The sequence below is a fragment of the Chiloscyllium punctatum genome, chromosome 15, assembly GCF_047496795.1.
Source record: "Chiloscyllium punctatum isolate Juve2018m chromosome 15, sChiPun1.3, whole genome shotgun sequence".
Taxonomy (NCBI): domain Eukaryota; kingdom Metazoa; phylum Chordata; class Chondrichthyes; order Orectolobiformes; family Hemiscylliidae; genus Chiloscyllium; species Chiloscyllium punctatum.
The window spans coordinates 86,610,379-86,631,514 of NC_092753.1; the positions used below are offsets into that span (position 1 = coordinate 86,610,379).

Below are 21,136 nucleotides of genomic sequence, written 5' to 3' on the forward strand. Positions count from 1 at the left end.
CTTGCCACCAGTCAAGACTAACATGTACCGAAATAGAAACTGCAACTGTACCTTGTCAATGCAGAGGTGTTGGGATTGCATATAAGGAACTTATATTGATTATTGACTGACCTGTCTTTTTTTTTTGTCAATGCAGATCCGAATAACTGCTTCACCAATGAAGATCCCTGTGCTGTGTTTCAATGTTTGACAAATAATAGCTGTCCCTGTAAGTAACTTCACCCTCCCTACTCTTGCAGTAGAAATGCTTTCTTACTTTGGAATTTGCATCCTATCATTTGTCCTGATAAAGGCCAGATAGAAAGCTTCAACAGCACATTTCTTTTGGCAGCATTGCGAATATAAATTGCTGTTGTACTTTTTAAATTGTAGTGCCAGGAGTCACTTTGTCAAGTCCCGTTACAGATCACCCTTTTGCTTGATCGTTCCAATACCTGCGACAACAGTACCCTCAATATCGGGTCAACATTTAGCTTTGAAAACTTCTTTTGTGCTTATAACCATTTTGCGTACAAATTTTGAAACATTTTAAAACGTGGAGATGCTTGTTTGAAAGAGTTACTTTCTTTGTTCATTACAAATACTGGCACTGTAGCCTGGCCAATGCTTATAAATTAGATTTTGCATTCAGGATTTTTTTTAACATATCAATCTGTTTGTGTATGCTGTGAAGCACATTTTATATCCAAAGGTGGAACCCGAATCTGGCCTTTCTGCCCCATAGGTAGGGATACTATCATAGCACCACAAGACCCCATTAGGTTTTCACCTTTGCCCTCTAGCCTGCTGTTCCTGTAATTGTAAATGCCTGTGCTGTAGACCCCTCAAATCCACACCATGGTTGACTTCTGTATTTTCCCTGCTAAGGCCCTGCCTCTGGATTTCCCTCACTGAGACCTTACCTCCCCCCACATTCCTCTCCCACTTTTAAACTCTCCACTAAGAATAAACTTCTGATTATCCTGTTTATTTGCCTGCCTTTCCCAATGGCTGTCAATTCTTTAGAATTGTTAAGCACTTGGAATTTGTTCTTCAAAAAACACTCTACAAATGCAAATTGTGGAGCTAACTGTAGTTAAAAAAAAGTCCAAGACACCATAATGTTTTAAAAAAAACTGCAGATGCTGGAGGTCTGAATTGAAAACAGAAAGTACTGGGGAAACTCAACAGATCTAACAGCATCTGCAAAGACAGAACCAGAGTTATCAGTCCAATATTTTGACACTTGTTCAGAACTGTTATTAATCCAGTTAATTCTCATAATCTGCAGGAATAATCTGAAAGAATAAAACGTAGTCGGTCAAAATGCCATTTCTTCTGAATTAACAGTTCACAGAATCAAATCCCATTCCAGGAGTTAGAATCAGACAAAATGGAAACAGAGGCAGAAGTGGGTACTGCAGATGCTGGAAATCAGAGTCTAGACTAGAGTGGTGCTGGAAAAGCACAGCAGGTTAGGCAGCATCCGAGGAGCAGGAAAATAGATGTTTTGGGCAAAAGCCCTTCATCAAGGCTTCCTGCTCCTCAAGTGCTGCCTGACCTGCTATGCTTTTCCAGCACCACTCTAATCTAGACCTCAACAGCCTTCAGTCCAATCAGTCCATGTCAACTGTACAGTCCATGTCCCAAACCAAACTCATCCCACCTGCCTGCACTTGGCCCACATCCCTCTCAACATTTCTTATTCATGTACTTATCTAAATGTCTAAACTGCATCCATCACTTCTTCTAGAAGTTCACTCCAAACACAAACCACTCTCTCTATATATAAAAAAGCCCCTCATATCTTTTTAAAAATCTTTCTCCTCTCCCCTTAAAAATATTTCCCTTCATCTTCAAATCTCCTAGCCTAGGGAAAAGACAACTGCCATTCACCCAAGCTCTGCTCCTTATTATTTTTTAAACCTCTACAAGGTCATCTCTCAATCTCCTACATTGCAGAGAAAGAAGTCCCAGCCTATCCAGCCTCTCCTTATAACTCAAACCATCCAATCCCAGCAACATTTGGTAAATCTCTTCTGCATCTTAATAATACCCTTCCTATAACAGAGAGACTAGAACTGGAGAAAGTACTCTAGAAGAGGTCTCTTAATCCAGTTGTGAGAAGAGGTTCCACGTGTTAATGCAATATGCTCGATTATATGACATTTCTCTTGCATATTCATTAGTGCCTGTTCAGTTTAAACAATTGACATTACACATAAAACAATATAATTTAATGACAGCCTCATTTGCAATGACGAAACATAAACTTTGCCGACAATAAAAGCAATAGCAAGTGGAAGCAGATCAAGCTGACATTATGGACAGAATTTAGATTAGGGTGGTGCTGGAAAAGCACAGCAGGTCAGGCAGCATCCGAGGAACAGGAACTGAGTTTATGTTTCAGGTCACGATGATCAGCTTTTGTGAAAAGTCACTGAATCCGAAACATTCACTCGGTTTCTCTCTCCACAGTTGCCACTGGGCCTGTAGAGTATTTCCAGCAGTTCTTGTTTTTGTCTGATATTTCTAGCAGTATTTTTGTTTTGTAACAGGACAATAGGGTGGGGCAATTTTAAAACAAAATTTCTTATTTCAACCTCTGATCAATTTGTTCCCTTACAAATTGAGTAATAGCTGGGTGATGAATGATCAGTTGATTATTGTTTTTCTAGCCAGGAGAATGCTCAAGACAATCATTACATTAAAGTCCAAGACATTCACCAATGACCTAAGAAATCCAGGAAGTGAAGCCTACAGTAGTTTATCATCAGAAATTAGAAATGCAGTAAGTGAAACAACTTCTTGCTTTGTTTTCCTGTTAATAAATCTGTTTCACTGCTCAGATGATGGAATTATTCAGATAGGATTTAGCCAGCAGAGATCGGCTGGGATGGGGAAAGTTGGAAACAGGTTGTGGAGGAAAGGAGGAAGAAGGAATGTAATAAATTTGTGATTTCATACAAGATGTTGGCGAGGCCACATTTGGAGTACTGCTTGCAGTTCTGGTCACCCTATTATAGAAAGGAGATTATTAAACTAGAAAGAGTGCAGTTAAGATTTATTAGGATGCTCCCGGGACTGGAAGGTTTGGGTTATAAAGAGAGGTTGGACAGACTGGGACTGTTTTTCCTGGAGCGTCGGATACTGAGGAGTGACCTTACAAGAGGTATATAAATCTTGAGAGGCGTAGATACAGTCAATATTGAACAGCTTTTCCTCATGGTGGAGAGTCTAAAACTAGAGGGCATAGGTTAAAGGTAAGAGGGGAGAGATACAAAAGGGACAAGTTTTCCACCCAGAGTGGGGTGACTGTCTAGAATGGACTGCCAGAGGTAATGGTGGAAGCGAGTACAATTTCATCATTAAAGAAACATTTAGACAGGTATATGGATGGGATAGGTATGGAGGAATAGGGACCAAACGCAGGCAAATGGGGCTAGTATAAATAGTGAAAACTGGGTGGCATGGGGAAGTTGGGCTGAAGGGCCTGGTTTTCATGCTGTATCCCTCTATGACTCAATACAAATGGCTTTTATTCGATATGAATGTTGCATATGTGTACTCTTGGATGTCCTAACGCTTGTATTCATTTAGATGTGTTTAATCATCTGAAGGGCATCACTGATCAGCTTATTAACTAGGGAGGAAAGGTGGTTAATGGAGTAAAGGGGTAATGTAAATCAATCAGTGATAGAGAGAAGAGTCTCTGAGGTAGAAACTGAGAAAGGAGCAACACTATGATAATGGATACGATAATGGGCGAATAAAGAGCTGGAATTACTTACTTAATTATGTCTCCATCCAGACAAGCATTACCAACTGAATCAACACTAAGGAGACTGAGACAAACCAAAGCTAAGATAAAAGGCAGTTTGGATCATGGTGCAGTAATTTCTTCCATGGCCAATGCATTCCAAGCCCATTAATGCCAGCAATACTTGCCCAGTAAGCAAAGAGAACTGGAACTTTTATTATGTCATCAGAATCAATAGGTGAGGGAATTCCTTTTGGATTGCTAGCACAAGGAGGGAGTGGAGGATCAGAGTTTGAGCTTACATGTCACATATGCTGATTTCTTTTAACAATTAACTTCTAAAAGCCATAAAATGTGAAGCAATCCAACAGCTGAAACTCAATTTGTTGTCACTGTATTATTTACACTGTAATAAACATAATGGGGATAAAACTGGGATGGTCAGTTAGATAGATTAATTCATTCTCAATATATTGTTCAAGCCATATAAAATTGAACTTGCCGGATAAGTAACTGCATCTAGTAGCTTTTTTTATTCACATAAATTCATTCAACAATGTTCTAGGATCAGAACATGGCTAGCACGGTATGGTTAGAAGTGGTGCCTCACAGCCCCAGAGATCTTGGTACGATTCCAGACTCGGATGACTGTGTAGAGTTTGCACATTCTCCCCGTGTCTGCGTGAGTTTCCTCCAGGTGCTTCAGTTTCCTCGCACAATCCAAGGAAGGTTGGGTAAATTGACCATGCTAAATTGCCCGCTGTGTTCAGGGATGCGCAGGTTAGGGGCATTCATCAGGGGTAAATGTAAAGTAATTGAGGAATGGGTCTGGGTGCGATAGTCTTCCGAGGGCCCGTGTGGACTTGTTGGGCCGAAGGGCCTGTTTCCACGTTGTAGGGATTCTATGATTCAGAAGCAAATCCTTGTCAAATTTCTGGTGGTCTCCAAGCATAGGTTCTACCTAATGATCCCCAAACCAGCTGAAGCTGGGAATGTGTTCACGATCAGGGAGAGCAGAGAAAGCTTTTTATCTCAGATATTGTTTGTGCAAAGTCATCCCAATCTTTATTTTGTGTCATTTGAAAACCAGCCTGTTCTTGAAAATCATGGATGCTGCCCTGCTCTCAGTAAGAGGCCTGGAGAATGTGAATTGTTTTTAAAATTGTTTAGAATAAAGAGGCTTTCTTCAAGGCAGCCTCTGAAAATAGGCCCTTTGAACAGATTAAAGAAAGGGTGACCATCTACTGAATGATCCTTTCCCAACACCTGGGCCACCCTAAGTTGAGCAGGCCTCAGACATCTAAAAGGATGGGCATAGTCTACTTTAGGTGTGGAGACTGGATAAGTAGGAATGGTCCTCCTATCTGTGCCATATCCCTGATGTGCACTCCCTGCGTCAGTGTAGTCTCCCTTGCAGCTCCCCACCCTTCAATCCCCAGCTCTTCCCCCCACCGCTTGGTATTTACTTGAGGATAGCCACTGATGAAATGAACAGCTTCTTAAAGTACTTGAGTTGGGATAGCTGCCTAGGGCTTCTCTCTTCACACAGAGGACAGGAGCAGTTTAAATTCTTCCCTGGAAACTTTTCAAAGTGGAGATCACTGAGTGCTATGTTTTGTCATATCAAGTGCCATAATATCACCCATAGAGAAACCTTCGCTCATCAAAGTCATTAAACATTATGTCTTCTTCTGAATAATTGTCTTCATCTGAAAGTGTTGAAGAAACCCAACAGGTCTGGCAGCATCTCTGGGGAGAAAAACAGACTTAATATCTGTTTTAGCAATTAAACGTAATTGCATTAATAATGAAGTCTGGCCAATGAAATAGCAGGGAACAAACTCATGGGATTCTATTGTGTTCTGTATTGTTTGCAGAAATGGTATTTGGGTTTGAACGTAGAAAAGCTGTTGGAAATAATCTGGAATCGTAACGTGAGCTCAAGGTCATGTAACTATTCCAAAATATTCTGCAGTGTCAGTGAAGGCTTTAGATGGGTAGAATTATACATGTATGGAATGAGTTGCCAGAGGAAGTGGTGGAGGCTGGAATACTTACAACATTTAAAAGGCATCTGGATGGGTATATGAATAGGAAGAGTTCAGAGGGATATGAGTTAAATTCTGGCCATTGGGACTAAGTTACTTTGGAATATCTGGTCAACATGGACGAGTTGGATGGAAAGGCCTGTTTCCATGCTGTATAGCTCTATAGCTGTATGACTCTAATTAGATGATATCTGTTCTTATAACTACTTTAGTTGATGCCTGCTTACACAGGGTAAGTAATACTTGATTTTCTTCTTTCTAGGTTGTATCACCTGTACGAACTACATTGCAGGATAACACATTTAATATCACCATCTTTGGTTTTCAAAATGGCAGCGTGGTGGCGAATATCTTGTCTTCCTTAAATAATACTTCAATCACAGCTGCTACCCTGCAAATGGCCATTGCGAGTGCAGTCCGAACAATTGATCCCCAAGCGTCTGTCAATGTCACAGGTAGGATAATGATCATCATGTGGGCCATTATAAGACCATAAGACCATAAGACATAGGAGTGAAAGTAAGGCCATTCGGCCCATCGAGTCTACTCCGCCATTCAGTCATGACTGATGGGCATTTCAACTCCACTTACCCGCATTCTCCCCGTAGCCTTTAATTCCTCAAGACAACAAGAATCTATCAATCTCTGCCTTGAAGACATTTAGCATCCCAGCCTCCACTGCACTCTGCGGCAATGAATTCTACAGGCCCACCACTCTCTGGCTGAAGAAATGTCTCTGCATTTCTGTTCTGAATTGACCCCCTCTAATTCTAAGGCTGTGTCCACAGGTCCTAGTCTCCTCACCTAACGGAAACAATTTCCTAGCGTCCACCATTTCCAAGCCATGTATTATCTTGTATGTCTCTATTAAGTCTCCCCTTAATCTTCTAAACTCCAATGAATACAATCCCAGGATCCTCAGCCGTTCCTCATATGTTAGACCAACCATTCCAGGGATCATCCGTGTGAATCTCCGCTGGACACATTCCAGTGCCAGTGTATTTTTAACATTGTGCTGTTTAATTGCTCACCTAAACCACGGTCGTGGAATGCTGTTCAACTGTTAAGTGGTAGAGGAAATGTTGGCATCTCAGAGATCCTTTGAACTCCTTAGGGACCATCTGGACCAGTTTCAAAGCTGACATTTAAAATGGGCATGGAACCACTCACCATTATAAAAGCTCCTGGGCTGGACTTAATCCAGTCCATTCCTGCAGGAAGGATGGTAGCCAGGCATGTGTAACAAGGGAGAGGCTGTGCATTAGTTTCCTGTTGATGCAAACCCTCCTGAAGTTCAGTTGGAGGTGGGAAGAGGTGGATATGACAAACCATCCTGCTTGTGATGGGATGTCTGACAGGCCCATTAGTGAATCGATTATCCCCGATCTCATGGGACAAGATGTAGGCTCAGGGAGTCTCCAATGGCTTCCCGGTCAGGTTTGCCTACTGGGGTCTCCCGCATCATCAGGGCCTGCTACCTCATTCAGGGCTCTGGCATTGGGAAGGGGATAGGGAGGACTGCTGATGTCCACAACTCTCCCTTCCCCTCTAATCCAGCCTGTGCACCCTTGTATCAGCATGCCTTGAAAGGTCCACAGTGGTTACACGTGGAGGTTTTTGTCTAATCAAACCATTAGATTTGGTTTGGATGGACTGCAGCATTTCGGCTAGCGTTACACATCAGAGGGATGCAGTATGATAAAATGTGATCCCTTTATCAGAAAAATGATGCTTTGTTCTCATGATACACAGTGGAAAGCTGAGGTTTTGGCCAAATGGGAATCAATGAGGCGCATCCTCTGCTCGTTCTCATATCAAACTAAATATGGTCAACAAAGTCTTGAAGCAAAATGCCAATTTTCTCTGCAAGGTTCTATGAGGGATCATGAATGGGGTGATATGCCACATGTTACTGCATAGTTTTCTGTTTTCACCATTTATAGGTAGTTCTGTATTTACGATTTCCACAATATGTTGCTGATATTTTGCACATTGTGCTGTCTCTTTTGCTTTACAATGAATTCCTCACAGTCTAATTAGAGTAGGTTACAGAAGACATTGCCCAGATGGATTGGCTGTGGCTTTGTTGACTGGGAAATGCTATGCCCAGTCAGTAAGCAACTCTTAAATAGCTGCTGTTCTCCATAAGAAGAGAAGAGTATGCTACGACAGTGACAATATAGTGAATGTATTGCTAGTAACACACTGCAGGCACCTGTTAGCCCAATAGATGTAGGAGTAGGAGTAGGTCATTCAGCTAATTGAACTCACTTTGCGATTCAATGAGATCCTGGCTAATCTGATAATCCTCAACTCCACTTTCTCCTTTACTCGCTTAACCCTCGATTCCTGATTAAAAAGCTGTCCAACCCAGGCTTGACAGTGGTAAAACAAAATCATTAGCCTCTGAGAAAATAAGTTCCACCTTATCTTTGTCATTGCAAATCGTGCTTTGGTGTTGGTTCTCTATGGTATTACAGCCTTATAATGTGCTTCTCTGCAATGCACCGCTCCCCATGTACTACCTAATAAGTAGAAACATTTGACACTCCATTAGTCTTTTGCTATACAATAATTATCTCTCATGCTATTGTCTATTAGCCTGTAGGGAACATATCCTGATTGTATGCTGTCTTGTTTTGATACAATATGATCCCCTGTGGTTGTTACATCTTGTTGTTTTGATTTGCCTTTATCACATTGTCAGCCCAGTTGAACTGCTACAGGCCTTATCCTTAATGTGTCAACATATCCAATTTCAGGAACTCTGCAAGTAACGACTCTGGCTCCCACTATGTCTCAGACTGTGTCCACTTTGCAGACTCCAGCAGATAACTCTGGATTCAAAGTGGCTGTGATAGTGTTGGGAGTCATCCTCGGTGTGGCTCTGCTGCTAATCGTGGCAATAACGCTGGCAATGGTTTGCATGAAGAGAAAATCTGGACAGTACCTCATAAGTAGTTCAGATATGCTCCAGAGGTTCAACTATACAAACATGTAATGCATCACCTCAAACCCCCAGTGGACAAATCATTTTCTTAGAGGTTATACAGTTTTGGGAACAAATCTTCTGCAATATCAAAAATGCAGGGAATAGAAACATTATTGGCAAGAAATGTAGTATAATCATTAATGGAGAATAATGATAGGTTCTTGTCTCTCATTCATTTTGATATATTTATTTCTAAACAGATTGGGAGACTGTATCAGATTTTATTCATGTTATTATTTAATGGAAATAGGGGAGTGGGTGGAATCCCAACTGACTTCACAGATTAGGAAATTAGACACCCACAAGCTGTAATGCTCTATCCATTAAAATTTGTAATGGACAGGAGCTCTGTGCAACCTTTGAAAGAATTATATTGTACTATTTAGTTCCTCTTTGCACACTAGACAGGCAAGTGCACATGACAAAGTTTCACAATTACAAAGCTTACTGTTGACGGTAACTGCAGATATCTGAAAGTCATAAGAAAGATTTTAGTACTTGACTCATAATATATCCTTGTATTATATTTCCAACTGTTTCAAAATATTTGAAGGGAGATTTTAAACCTGATGTGACCAAAGGAACAGGTTATGGAAATTGTGCTGGGAGGGTGTTCTCTTGCATTAGGCTTGTCATCTGTCATTCTTTTACTGGTGGAGCACTGATAGTTTTCCAGAATTTTCTAACTCTGAGATAATGTGTGGTGCAGAAGGGGTAAATGGGGTGGTAACTGTGCTAATTCCAGCAGGTGTGCCCGATTTACATAGCTGTGTGTGCCATTGTACCTCATGCAGTGCTCAAAGTTAGCATTGCGCCAAGGTTGCAGGGTGAGGTACATAAAATGGACTGAAGCATCTTGAGTCTACAAAATGCTTAAATTCTCAGGTGTAGTCAAGGTTTGCCAAATGTTTTGTAATGTTATGATTTTTGATGATTATGCCAGAAGCAATTCTTGCAAGGAGAATGATCAACTTCAAGATTTGTCTACTTCTATGTGCCGGTTGAATACAAAGGTCACATTGGATGCTTTGGCCTGTGAATCTTGCACTGTTTCTAAAAAGAAAATCCTGTGTATTTTTAAAATAAAAGATTGTGAAAATATACTGCACTTTAAAACATTTTGGAGACAATGTTTCCTCAGGCAGAAGTGTAACTGGCAAGGTTGTGGAGAATTAAAATTGACAGGTTGGGAAGACTTTAAGAATATGAGCCCACCGAGCTGCTTCCCTCCCCACGTGAAAGGCTTGTGTTCTTCAACTTAATTGCCGGAGTCTGCCCTCACTAGTTTCCAGGTCTTTGGAAATTATCTCACTGACCTTGGACTTTACTCATCTTCAGCTGCACTTGCCTGCTGACAGGCTCCACAGCAGCACGGGAGCAACTTCTGTAAATTGAGCTTGAATCTCTGATGAGCAATAGGAGAAGCACCAGCAGCAAAGTAGTCAAAGTCCCTTTAAATAGAAATCCTTTTGTTTCAGGGCTGTGTGTGCCCTCATCATGCCTGTGTGTTGCGAGTGTTCCACAAAGTGGGGATACTCATGTGCAGCTCATTGCGATGTTAGGTCAGCTCATCAGTAGGCTCCAGACCACTCACAACCTCCCCCTACTGTCAAGTAAAAGCAGCATTGTGAACTTCAAATTGGCATCATGTTGAATCACAGTGTCGAGCAATAACCTAATTACAGTGAGTGAACATAGGGAATCTCAAATATTTTCATCTATCGCACACTTCAGAAAATGATGCTTAAATTTGGGGAAATAAGCTACACCCAGATTGCCTTTAAATAAAATGCCTTGCAATCATCTTTCTGCAATATTTAAATGATAATGGATTATGATCAACATTACATGATCTAATAGATTAGGTTACAATAAATCATGAGTTAAAAACAACTTTGTCAGTATCCACAAGCAGCAATATACATAAACTAATGGAGGAGAATGAAGCCATGCTCTTTATTAATATTCTATGCACTGTAATTATTTATTCAAATGTTGAAATAAACTGAATATGTATAACTTTTCCATGTCTTTGAAATTATTACCATATCCTCTTCTATAAATAAAAGTATATTACTTATCAAACATTATGGAGTTTCTACGTATGATTCCATTCAAATGCATTATTCTAACAAAATTATTTTTCTATTCACCCATGAGATGACAGCATTGCTGGTTAGGCCAACATTATTGCCCACCCCGAGAGTAGTCACCCCTGAATCACCCAGAGAGTAGTCAAGAGTCAACCACATTGCAGTGAGTCTGGATGTCCACGTCGGCCAAGCCACATAAGGGATACAGATTTCCTTCCCTAAAGAACATCGGTGAACCAGATGGGTTTTGCTGATAATTGACAATGGTTTCATCATTATCATTAGATGCAGATTGCAGATTCTTTGTTGAATTAAAGTCCCAGCAACTGCCATGGCAGGATTTGAACTCGGATTCCCAGCACATCAACTAAGTTTCTGGACTAATAGTTTAGTGACAATTCCACTAGCTTGTTCAAACACGTGGAAATGGTGAAGCCACTTTACCCATGAGATCTGGTTTATTCAGCCTTGAGAGTGTGGTGCTGGAAAAGCAAATCTGTTCAGGCAGCATCCGAGGAGCAGGAGAATCGATGTTTCGGGCATAAGCCTTTCATCTGGAATGAGGCTTCTGGGTCGGTGGGGGGTGGGGGTGGGGGGTTCCAGAGAGATAAATGGGAGGGGGGTGGGGCTGGGGGCAAGGTAGCTGAGAACGTGATAGGTAGATACAGGTGAGGGAGAAGGTGATAGGTCAGGGGTTTGGAGCGGATAGATGGGAAAGGTGATGGACAGGTCAGGAGGGTGGTGTCGAGTTGGAGGTTTGGGACAAGGATAATCTGGGGGGAGGGGAAATGGTTGCTGGGTCCCACGGCGGAACATGAGGTGTTCCTCCTCCAGGTGTCAGGTGACAACAGTTTGGTGGTAGAGGAGGCCCAGGACCTGCATGTCCTTGACAGAGTGGAAGGGGGAGTTGAAGTGTTCAGCCACGGGGCGGTGGGGTTGGTTGGTGTGGCTGTGTCAGAGATGTTCTCTGAAATGATCTGCAAGAAGGCATCCTGTCTCTCCGATGTAGAGGGGACCACACTGGGTGCAATGGATGCAGTAGAGCTACAGGTAAATTTGTGTTGGATGTAGAAGGATCCTTTGCGGCCTTGGATGGACATGAGGGGAGTGGTGTGGGCGCAGGTTTTGCATTTCCTGCAATGACAGGGGAAAGGTGCCAGGAGTGGGGTGTGGGCTGGTGGGACCTAATGTGGGAGTCGCGGAGGGAATGCTCACTCCAGAACACTAATAAGGGTGGGGAGGGAAATATATCTCTGGTGGTGAGGTCCATTTGGAGGTGGCGGAAGTGGCAGAGGATGATGCGATGTATGCAGAGGTTGGGGTGGAAGGTGAGGACCAAGGAGGTTTGGTCCTTGTTGCATTGGGAAGGGTGGGGTTCAAGCGCGGTGGTGCAGGAAGTGGAGGAGATGCGCTGGAGGGCCATGTGGGAGGAAAATTGAGATCTTGGAAGAAGGAGGCCATCTGGGATTTTCTAAGGTGGAATTGGTCATCCTGGGAACAGATGAGGCGGAGGCAGAGGAATTGGGAATAAGGAATAGCATTTTTTACAGGAGGTAGGGTGGGAGGAGGTGTACTCTAGTTAGTGTGGGAGTCGGTGGGCTTCTGGTAGTTATCTGTGGTTAGTCAGTTACAGGAAACAGTGCCATTCAGCGTTGTTGCAATTAAGGAGGATAGATCTTCGTGCTGGAGGTAGATGCATTCCAGATTACCAGTGGGATGCAAGATAATCGGGAGCATGCAGGAATGTAGAGTGGAGGTTAAAATCAGATCAGCCATAATCTTACTGAATGGGACAGATTATGCTTGAAAGATCACTCTTGTTCCATGTTTGTAGTCGATCCATCCGCTGTAAGTATTTCCTGGAACAGACAACCAAATATGGATCTTAAAACTGGAATTATATCTACGTGTTCTCAAGCAGAAGGATACAGAAGTCCAGTGAAAGGTTTGCAATGTCACCATTCCCATTACCACCCGAGATGTAAAATTACCTAGGTACAACATTTTAGTACAAAGAGAAAAATAAGGATATAAAGTTAAAAGTTCAATATTGCAATTCTTTTTTAAGTGCTTAGCCATGCTGGGCTCGCATTCTATGTGTCCTCAGTGCTGGTCTCAATCTCCTCCGTGTTGTGGTCAATGTGCTTACATCAACACAGGAGCTGGGAGACCTCAGGCTGCCGGCTCTCGCCACCGCAGATACTGGGGGACCTGTATCATTGCTGCACTGAGCTTAATCTCCCCTGCATTGGGCTAGCCCTCCTCCACTTTGGGCTTGCTCTTTCCCCACACTTTCTCACTGTCTCCCGCACTGGCTCAATCTCTCCACAGAAGATAAGTAGATTAAAGTTAAAAAAAAAGTTGTGAAGAAGGAAAAAGGGTAAAATTGGACGGAGCAGATCCACGTAGCACTGCTACTCCTCCGCCATCTTGGATATTTATGAACTAACCAATTCAATTCTGAGAAAATTTCCCTCTGAGCTGACATCCCACTAAATGATCAAAGAGAGGATCCAAGAGAAAATAGGAGATACATCATCCAACATCACCAATCTTTTGTACGCTGTAATATCAACCTCTTCCAGAGATTGGCTTAACTTCCTTGTGTCAGTCTAGGAGCAGTCTGGTGGCCTCATACCTTTGAGGTCAGGAGGGTTCTTCAAAGTAGGTTAAATTCAGTTGAAAACCGGAACTTATTGATCAAGGCTCTCAGTGCAGTGCAGTACTGAAAGAGTGCTGTACTGTCTTTCAAGTAGGACATTAAACTGAGGCTCCCATTGTTCTATTCCACTATTGCACTATTCCAAAGAGCAGCGAGAAGGGGACATGAAAAGTCCTTAGGATTAGGGAAAACCCAAAGGCTTTCTATAGGTATGTCAAGAAGAAAAGGATGACTAGGGTAGGTATCGGTCTAGTGAAGGATAATAGTGGGAAGTTGTGTGTGGAGGCAGAGGAGATCGGTGAGACACTAAATCAATACTTTTCGTCAGTATTCACTCAGGAACAGGACATTGTTGCCGATGTGAATACTGAGTCACAATTAATTAGAATGGACGGCTTTGAGGTATGTAGGGAAGAGGTGTTGGAAATTCTGGAAAGGATGAAAATAGATAAGGCCCCTGGGCCTAATGGCATTTATCCTAGGATCCTCTGGGAAGCTAGGGAGGAGATAGCGGAGCCATTGGCCTTGATTTTTATGTCGTCGTTGTTTACGGGAATAGTGCCAGAAGACTGGAGGATAGCGAATGTGGTCCCCTTGTTCAAGAAGGGGAGCAGGGATAGCCCGAGTAACTATAGGCCAGTGAGTCTCACTTCTGTTGTGGGCAAAGTCTTAGAGAGAATTGTAAGGGGTAGGATTTATGAACATCTGGAGAGGAATAATGTGATCAAGGATAGTCAGCATGGTTTTGTGAAGGGCAGGTCGTGCCTCACAAACCTTATTGAATTCTTTGAGAAGGTGACCAAGGAAGTGGACAAGGGTAAAGCAGTAGATGTGGTGTATATGGATTTTAGCAAGGCGTTCGATAAGGTACCCCATGGCAGGCTAATGCAAAAACTACGGAGGTATGGCATTGAGGGTGCATTAGAGATTTGGATTAGGAATTGGCTGGCTGGAAGGAGACAGAGGGTAGTAGTTGATGGTATAGGTTCATCTTGGAGCGCAGTTACTAGCGGTGTTCCACAAGGATCTGTTTTGGGACCATTGTTGTTTGTCATTTTTATAAATGACCTGGAGGAGGGGCTTGAAGGCTGGGTGAGCAAGTTTGTGGATGACACGAAAGTCGGTGGAGTTGTGGACAGCGAAGAAGGATGTGGCAGCTTACAGCGGGATATAGATAAGTTGCAGAGCTGGGCAGTAAGGTGGCAAATGGAATTCAATATAGCTAAGTGTGAAGTCATTCACTTTGGTAGGAGTAACAAGAAGATGGATTACTGGGCTAATGGTAGACTACTTGGTAGTGTGGATGAGCAGAGGGATCTTGGTGTCCATGTACACAGATCTCTGAAAGTTGCCACCCAGGTAAATAGTGCTGTGAAGAAGGCATATGGTGTACTGGGCTTTATTGGTAGAGGAATTGAGTTCCGGAGTCCTGAGGTCATGCTGCAGTTGTATAAGACTCTGGTGCGGCCTCATCTGGAGTATTGTGTGCAGTTTTGGTCGCCATATTATAGGAAGGATGTGGAGGCATTGGAACGAGTGCAGAGGAGGTTTACCAGGATGTTGCCTGGCATGGTAGGAAGATTGTATGAGGAAAGGCTGAGGCACTTGGGGCTGTTTTCATTGGAGAAAAGAAGGTTTAGGGGAGATTTGATAGATGTGTACAAGATGATTAGGGGTTTAGATAGGGTTGACAATGAGAACCTTTTTCCGCTAATGAAGTCAGCTGTTACCAGGGGACACAGCTTTAAATTAAGGGGTGGTAGGTATAGGACAGATATTAGGGGTAGATTTTTTACTCAGCGGGTTGTGAGTTCATGGAATGCCCTGCCAATAGCAATGGTGGACTCTCCCTGTTTATGGTCATTTAAGCGGGCATTGGACAAGCATATGGAGGTTATTGGGCTAGTGTAGGTTAGGTAGGCTTCGGTCAGCGCAACATCGAGGGCCGAAGGGCCTGTACTGCGCTGTATTTTTCTATGTTCTATGTTCTATGTTCTAAAGGAAAACAAATAATAAAGTTCCATAGTCCTGACCAATGCTAATTCCTCAAACACCAACAAAAAAACTCATTGCTATAACTTTGCTATTTGGAAGAGCTTAGCGCAGATTAGCTTCCATGTTTCCTACTTTGCAACAATAACCACATTTCAAAAATGTTTAATCAGCTGCATAATTCTTTGGGCAGTCTTGCACTGACCTGACAGAAGTTGATAAGATTGTGTATGGCATGGATGGAGTGGAAGGTTTGAGGGTTTTTCCCAGAGTGGAAGGGTCAATTACTAGGGGATACAGGTTCAGGGTGTGGGGGGAGGGATCTAGTTTAAAAGTTTCACACAAAGGGTGGCAAGTGCTTGGAATTCACTGCCAGAGGAGGTGGTGGAAGCAGACACAATAGCAGCGTTCAAGAAACACCTGGACAAATACATGAATCAGCAGGAACAGAGGGATATGGATCCTGTAAGTGAAGACAGTTTGAGTATGGAAGGGCAAAATGTATTAGGACAGGCTTAGAGGGCCGAAGGGCCTGTTCCTGTGCTGCATTGTTCTTTGAAAAGCAATATAAAAATTGATGTCTTTATGTTCCTTTTTTTAAACGTTTGGAGTGAATTGGCCCATATTGCATGAACTGCAACTTATCCTCAACATATTTGGAGTTCTATAATGAGGTGTGTTATGGACAGACCAGACCCCCTCAATGTATTTTAAGAAGGTAGCCCAGACTCTAACATTTTCTTATTGTTAAAGACAAAGGTGAAGTGCCTGTTCCCGATGCAATACAACTAGTCAAACTACTCAACGTTAAACAAAACACAATGTATTTAAACACTGTAGTTAAAATACAACCAAAGAGTAATTTAGAATAAATTAACTCTATTGGAAAACTTTATTGAATAATCAATGCAGTAACTAATTAACTATTCCAATATAGTAACATCCCATAAACAAATCCTGAAGCAAAAAGGGAAATTCAGACACAGATTCTCACATGCAGTTCTCCAAACTAAGAGGAAAAACCATGAAGACAAAATTAAGAGAGAGTAACAGCCAGGAGGCTGTTAGGATCACTGAAGCTTCCAAGTCTGTTGAGACCCCAATAACTTCTGCTTTAAGCTGAACCTAAAAACCCAGAAATCCTGATCTGTGAGACTGGTTACACCCATTCAGGATCTTGAAAAAAAAAACACGGCCTCCCAAGCTGCTTACTCCAGAGGTTCTGGTAAACTACTCAGTGTCTCTGCCTTAGATCTCTCTTCAAAACAAAAACCAGGACAAGATGACTTCTTAATGTCATAGCATCGTCACAAGTGAAACTACCCTCGTTCTCTACAGTTCATCTTATTCAAATAACCCAGTTACGCAGAAACAGTTCATCAATCATCCTGAAGTCTCCTCTGAGAGTTAAAAACTAGATACAGTGAAAGTCTTCCTGCAGAGGTAGGTGATCTCATGCAAGCACAACAAAAACGGAAGAGGAGAGAGTCAAGAAAATTCAGAGCCCAGGCGTTGTGAGGGTTGGGGAGTGGCAAGTCAGGGATGATTGGGGTAGGGGGCTTTGGGGCATACAGAGGCTGAAGGAAAATTAAAACAGGCTGCTTGGGTTGGCGTTAGACATGAATTGAAATACAAATTTGCGACAAGTTAACTTGTTTTATGTCCTAGATTTCCAACCCTTTATTATAACATTATTATTTTGAACCCATTTTTACTTTTCCCCTGTTATCATAGAACATAGAACATAGAAAAGTACAGCACAGAGCAGACCCGTTGGCCCAAGATGCTGTGCCGAGGATTATTCCTAATCTAAAATGAAAGAATCTAACCTACGCACCCCTCAATTTACTACCGTCCATGTGCATGTCCAGCAATTGCTTAAATGTCCCTAATAACTCTGCTTCCACCATCACCATGAGCAATGCATTCCATGCATTTCCAACTCTCTGAGTGAAGAACCCACCTCTGACATCTCCTTTATACATTTTTCCTAATGTCTTCAAACTATGACCCCTCATGCCAGTCAATCCTGCCCTGGGGAAAAGTCTCTGGCTATTTATTTTATCCATTCCACTCATTACCTTGCATACCTCAATCAGGTCACCTCTCTTCCTCCTTCTCTCCAGAGAGAAAAGTCCAAGCTTAGTCAACCTCTCTATGTTAGACAAGCCCTCCAGTCCAGGCAGCACCCTGTAAAACCTTCTTTACATCCTCTCCAAAGCCTCCATATTTTCCTATAATACGACGACCAGAACTGGACACAATGTTCCAAGTGTGGTCGCACCAGGAACTTGTAGAGCTGTAGCAAAACCTTGCGGCTCCTAAACTCGATCCCCATGTTAATGAAAGCTAAAACACCATTTGCTTTCTTAACAATCCTTAACGATTTGAGTGGCAACTTTGAGGGACCTATGCACTTGAACACCAAGATCTCGCTGTTCCTCCACACTGCCAAGAATCCTGTCTTTAATCCTATATTCAGCATTTAAGTTCGACCTTCCAAAATGCATCACTTCACATTTATCCAGGTTGAACTCCATCTGCCATTTCTCAGCCCAGCTCTGCATCCTGTCTATGGTGCGCTGCAGCCTACAATAGTCCTCGATACCATCAACAGCACCTCCAACCTTTGTGTCAATGGCAAATTTACTAACATACCCCTCAACCTTCTCATCCAAGTCATTTATAAAAACTACAAACAGCAGAGGCCCAAGGACAGAGCCCTGTGGGACACCACTGACTTCCAGGCAGAATATTTTCCATCTATAACCACTCTCTGCCTTCTATCAGCCAAGCAATTCTGAATCCAGAGAGCCCTGTATCCCATACCTCCTGACTTTATGAATGAGCCTACCATGGGGAACGTTATCAAATGCCTTGCTGAAATCCATATACACCACATCCACTGCTCAACCTTCGTCGATCTGTCTCGTCACCTCCTCAAAGAACTTACTCAAATAATTCCTCAAAGAATTTGTGAAGCATGACCTGCCCTTCACAAAGCCGTGCTGACTGCCTTTAATCATTCTATGTTTTTCCAAATAGTCATAAATCCTATCCCTCAGAATTCTTTCCAAAACCTTGCTGACAACATACGTAAGACTGACTGGTCTGTAATTGCCAGGGATTTTCCAGTGGAACTAAACAGACTAGGAGAAGTTTTAGCTCGCAAGCAAAGGCAGATTTGTAGGTTCAAACACTGCGGGAGTTGAGGATCTTACAGACCCCACCGATTGCACACCAATCCCTTCCCCCTCCATTCCAATGGAAGACTGTAAAACCAGCTCCAATAATGTAAAACCTGCAACGCAGGAAGTGTAACTTAGCTGCAACATGCTTTTCGACTCTGTGCTAAATCAAACAAAGAAACAGCTACAGTGAAAAGGAAAGAAAGATTAGATTGGGAAATAGAAATGGGACAGAAAGAGGAAACAAGAAGTTTTAAATTTTCCAGCAGTTTGAATCCGAAACAAAGAGACTCCATACTTCAGAGAATCACAGGGTTGTTATGGTGCAGAAAGAGACTATTCAGTCCATTATTGCCAGCTCCTGCCTTTTTCCCGTATCCCTGCACACCATTTCTATCCAAATTACCAGTTCATGCCCTCTTGCGTGTCTCAATTGAACTTGCCTCCACCACATTTCCAGGAAGTGCATTCTGTTATAATTACAAGCAGTTCCCGGGGTTGCAAACAAGTTCCATTCTTGAACGGATTGCATGTCGATATGCATGCAAATTGGCTCACAATGCACAGCGGTATAAAGTAGATGTTCATAAGTACAGGGAATGTTGGTACATCCCCTGTGAGAAATACAAACTACATCCCTGTGAGAAAGCTGGTAGCCTTACACATCTGCTACAGGATATGCAGGAAATGCAGACCACGGAGTGGAGGGCCCATTTGTTCAGAGGAATTACAGACATCTGTTCTTAGTGTCAATTAATCGGTGTAAATAAGGTGATAACATTTGTTCACTTGTTCACCGAGGGCTGGAAGTTGTGCATCTTTCACAGTATGATGTTGGATAACTGAATTTCTGGTTGATATTGAAGACTCTTAACAAAACTCATACTCAATAGGAAAATAACGTGTTATTTAATACGTGTTCTGTAAATTACATTCACTGACCGATAGGGTTCAAGGGACACTGAGAGACAGAGAAAGAGAGAGAGAGAGAGAGACAGACAGACAGGCAGAGAGAGAGAGAGAGTGAAAGAGTGAGAGACAGGATGGAAGCTAGTGAAAAGGTTAATTTTTCTGGTCTGATTTGAGTGTACACTTACTTGTCATGGATTGAACGTTTGTGTAATGTTCCCTGGAGCTCGAGATCTGGGAATGTTATGAATTTAATGTGCATTTTCGGAATCTAAGATGATTTTTAAAAAGTCATTTAGTAGGACAATGATGTTGGGCATGTTAGCTGAGCGAGGTTACCTCATGACCTTTTCCACATAGTCTCTCATTATGATGTACTATTAAAAGGGAAGCTTATCTAGCTAAAGGCATTTGGCCATTCGGCCTGGCTTGATCCGGGTTTCCCACTTTGACATGCATGTCACTTAATCAGTCGAGCGTACTCACACCTGTTTCTCTTCCTCTGCGAGCTTTTTTCCATTTTATTGTTGCTCATCTGATTAAGGACATGTGGTGTGTTTGTAATTTTAGTACCAAATTCTGTATGAAGACAGCTTGGTTTGCAGCAATAAGGGGAGTAGCCTGAGAGAGCTCTTAGGACTAAGTGCTGGCACCACTACTCTGCTAATAGTTTTAAAACCTTCGCTCAAGCCTGGCTTGTAGGTATCTGTGTTAGAGTGTAACATTGATGCCATTAGTAAATAAAGGTAATAATTTAAACTAAACTGCCTGTAAGAGTTTTATATTCCAGGCCACCACAGAGTATGATCTCTGGGATGAACCAAGGGACGCTTACAGGTTGAATCCATCAGGGATTTCCCAAGCCATCTCGAATAGATAGTTTAACACCTAAATTGAGAACCGCCTCTATGAAAACACAGTTCATTTGCATTGCTACACTTACAGGAAATAACTCAGCACATGAAGTACTTTGGCATAAAATTATTTAATTTTCTATAAAGCAGTTTTACTTCAACTGTAATAAAGGAACTTCACGCAGTTCAATGGATTTAAATGCAGAACCAGTCAATGAGAAGTTGTTTGCCTGTAGCTAATGGGGTTCCTCCATGTCTCCAGAAATAATGTTTTGTTTCTTTTGTATTTAATCACACATCTACCTTCATCAGAATGAACGTGGACACACTGACATTTGGCATCAATTAGAGTGTAGCATCAAGTGTATAGCATGGAAACAGACCCTTTGATCCAACTCATTCACGCCGACCAGATATCCTCAATTAATCTAGTCCCATTTGTCAGCATTTAGCTCATATCCCTCTAAATCCTTCCTATTCAGATACTCACTTAGATGGCTTCTAAATGCTGTAGTTGTACCAGCCTTCACTACTTCCTCTGGCAGCTCATTCTCTTTGTGCACCACCCTCTTTGTGAAAAGATTGGCCCTTAGGTCCCATTTAAATTTGTCTCCCCGCCACCTTAAACCTACACCTTCTAGTTTTGGAAACCCTTACCC

General features: G+C 42.3%; 1 protein-coding gene across 1 annotated transcript in view; it reads left to right on the top strand.

Moving 5' to 3' along the window:
• Window positions 1-10,845, top strand: part of LOC140485873 (uncharacterized) — a 55,054-nt gene extending 44,209 nt beyond the window's left edge. The window contains exons 9-12 of the mRNA XM_072584326.1: window positions 137-208; window positions 2,658-2,770; window positions 6,050-6,242; window positions 8,550-10,845. Of these exons, the coding sequence (XP_072440427.1) occupies window positions 137-208; window positions 2,658-2,770; window positions 6,050-6,242; window positions 8,550-8,788 (617 nt within the window). The 3' untranslated portion in view covers window positions 8,789-10,845. The remainder of the gene's footprint in view (window positions 1-136; window positions 209-2,657; window positions 2,771-6,049; window positions 6,243-8,549) is intronic.
• The last annotated feature ends 10,291 nt before the right edge of the window (window positions 10,846-21,136 follow it).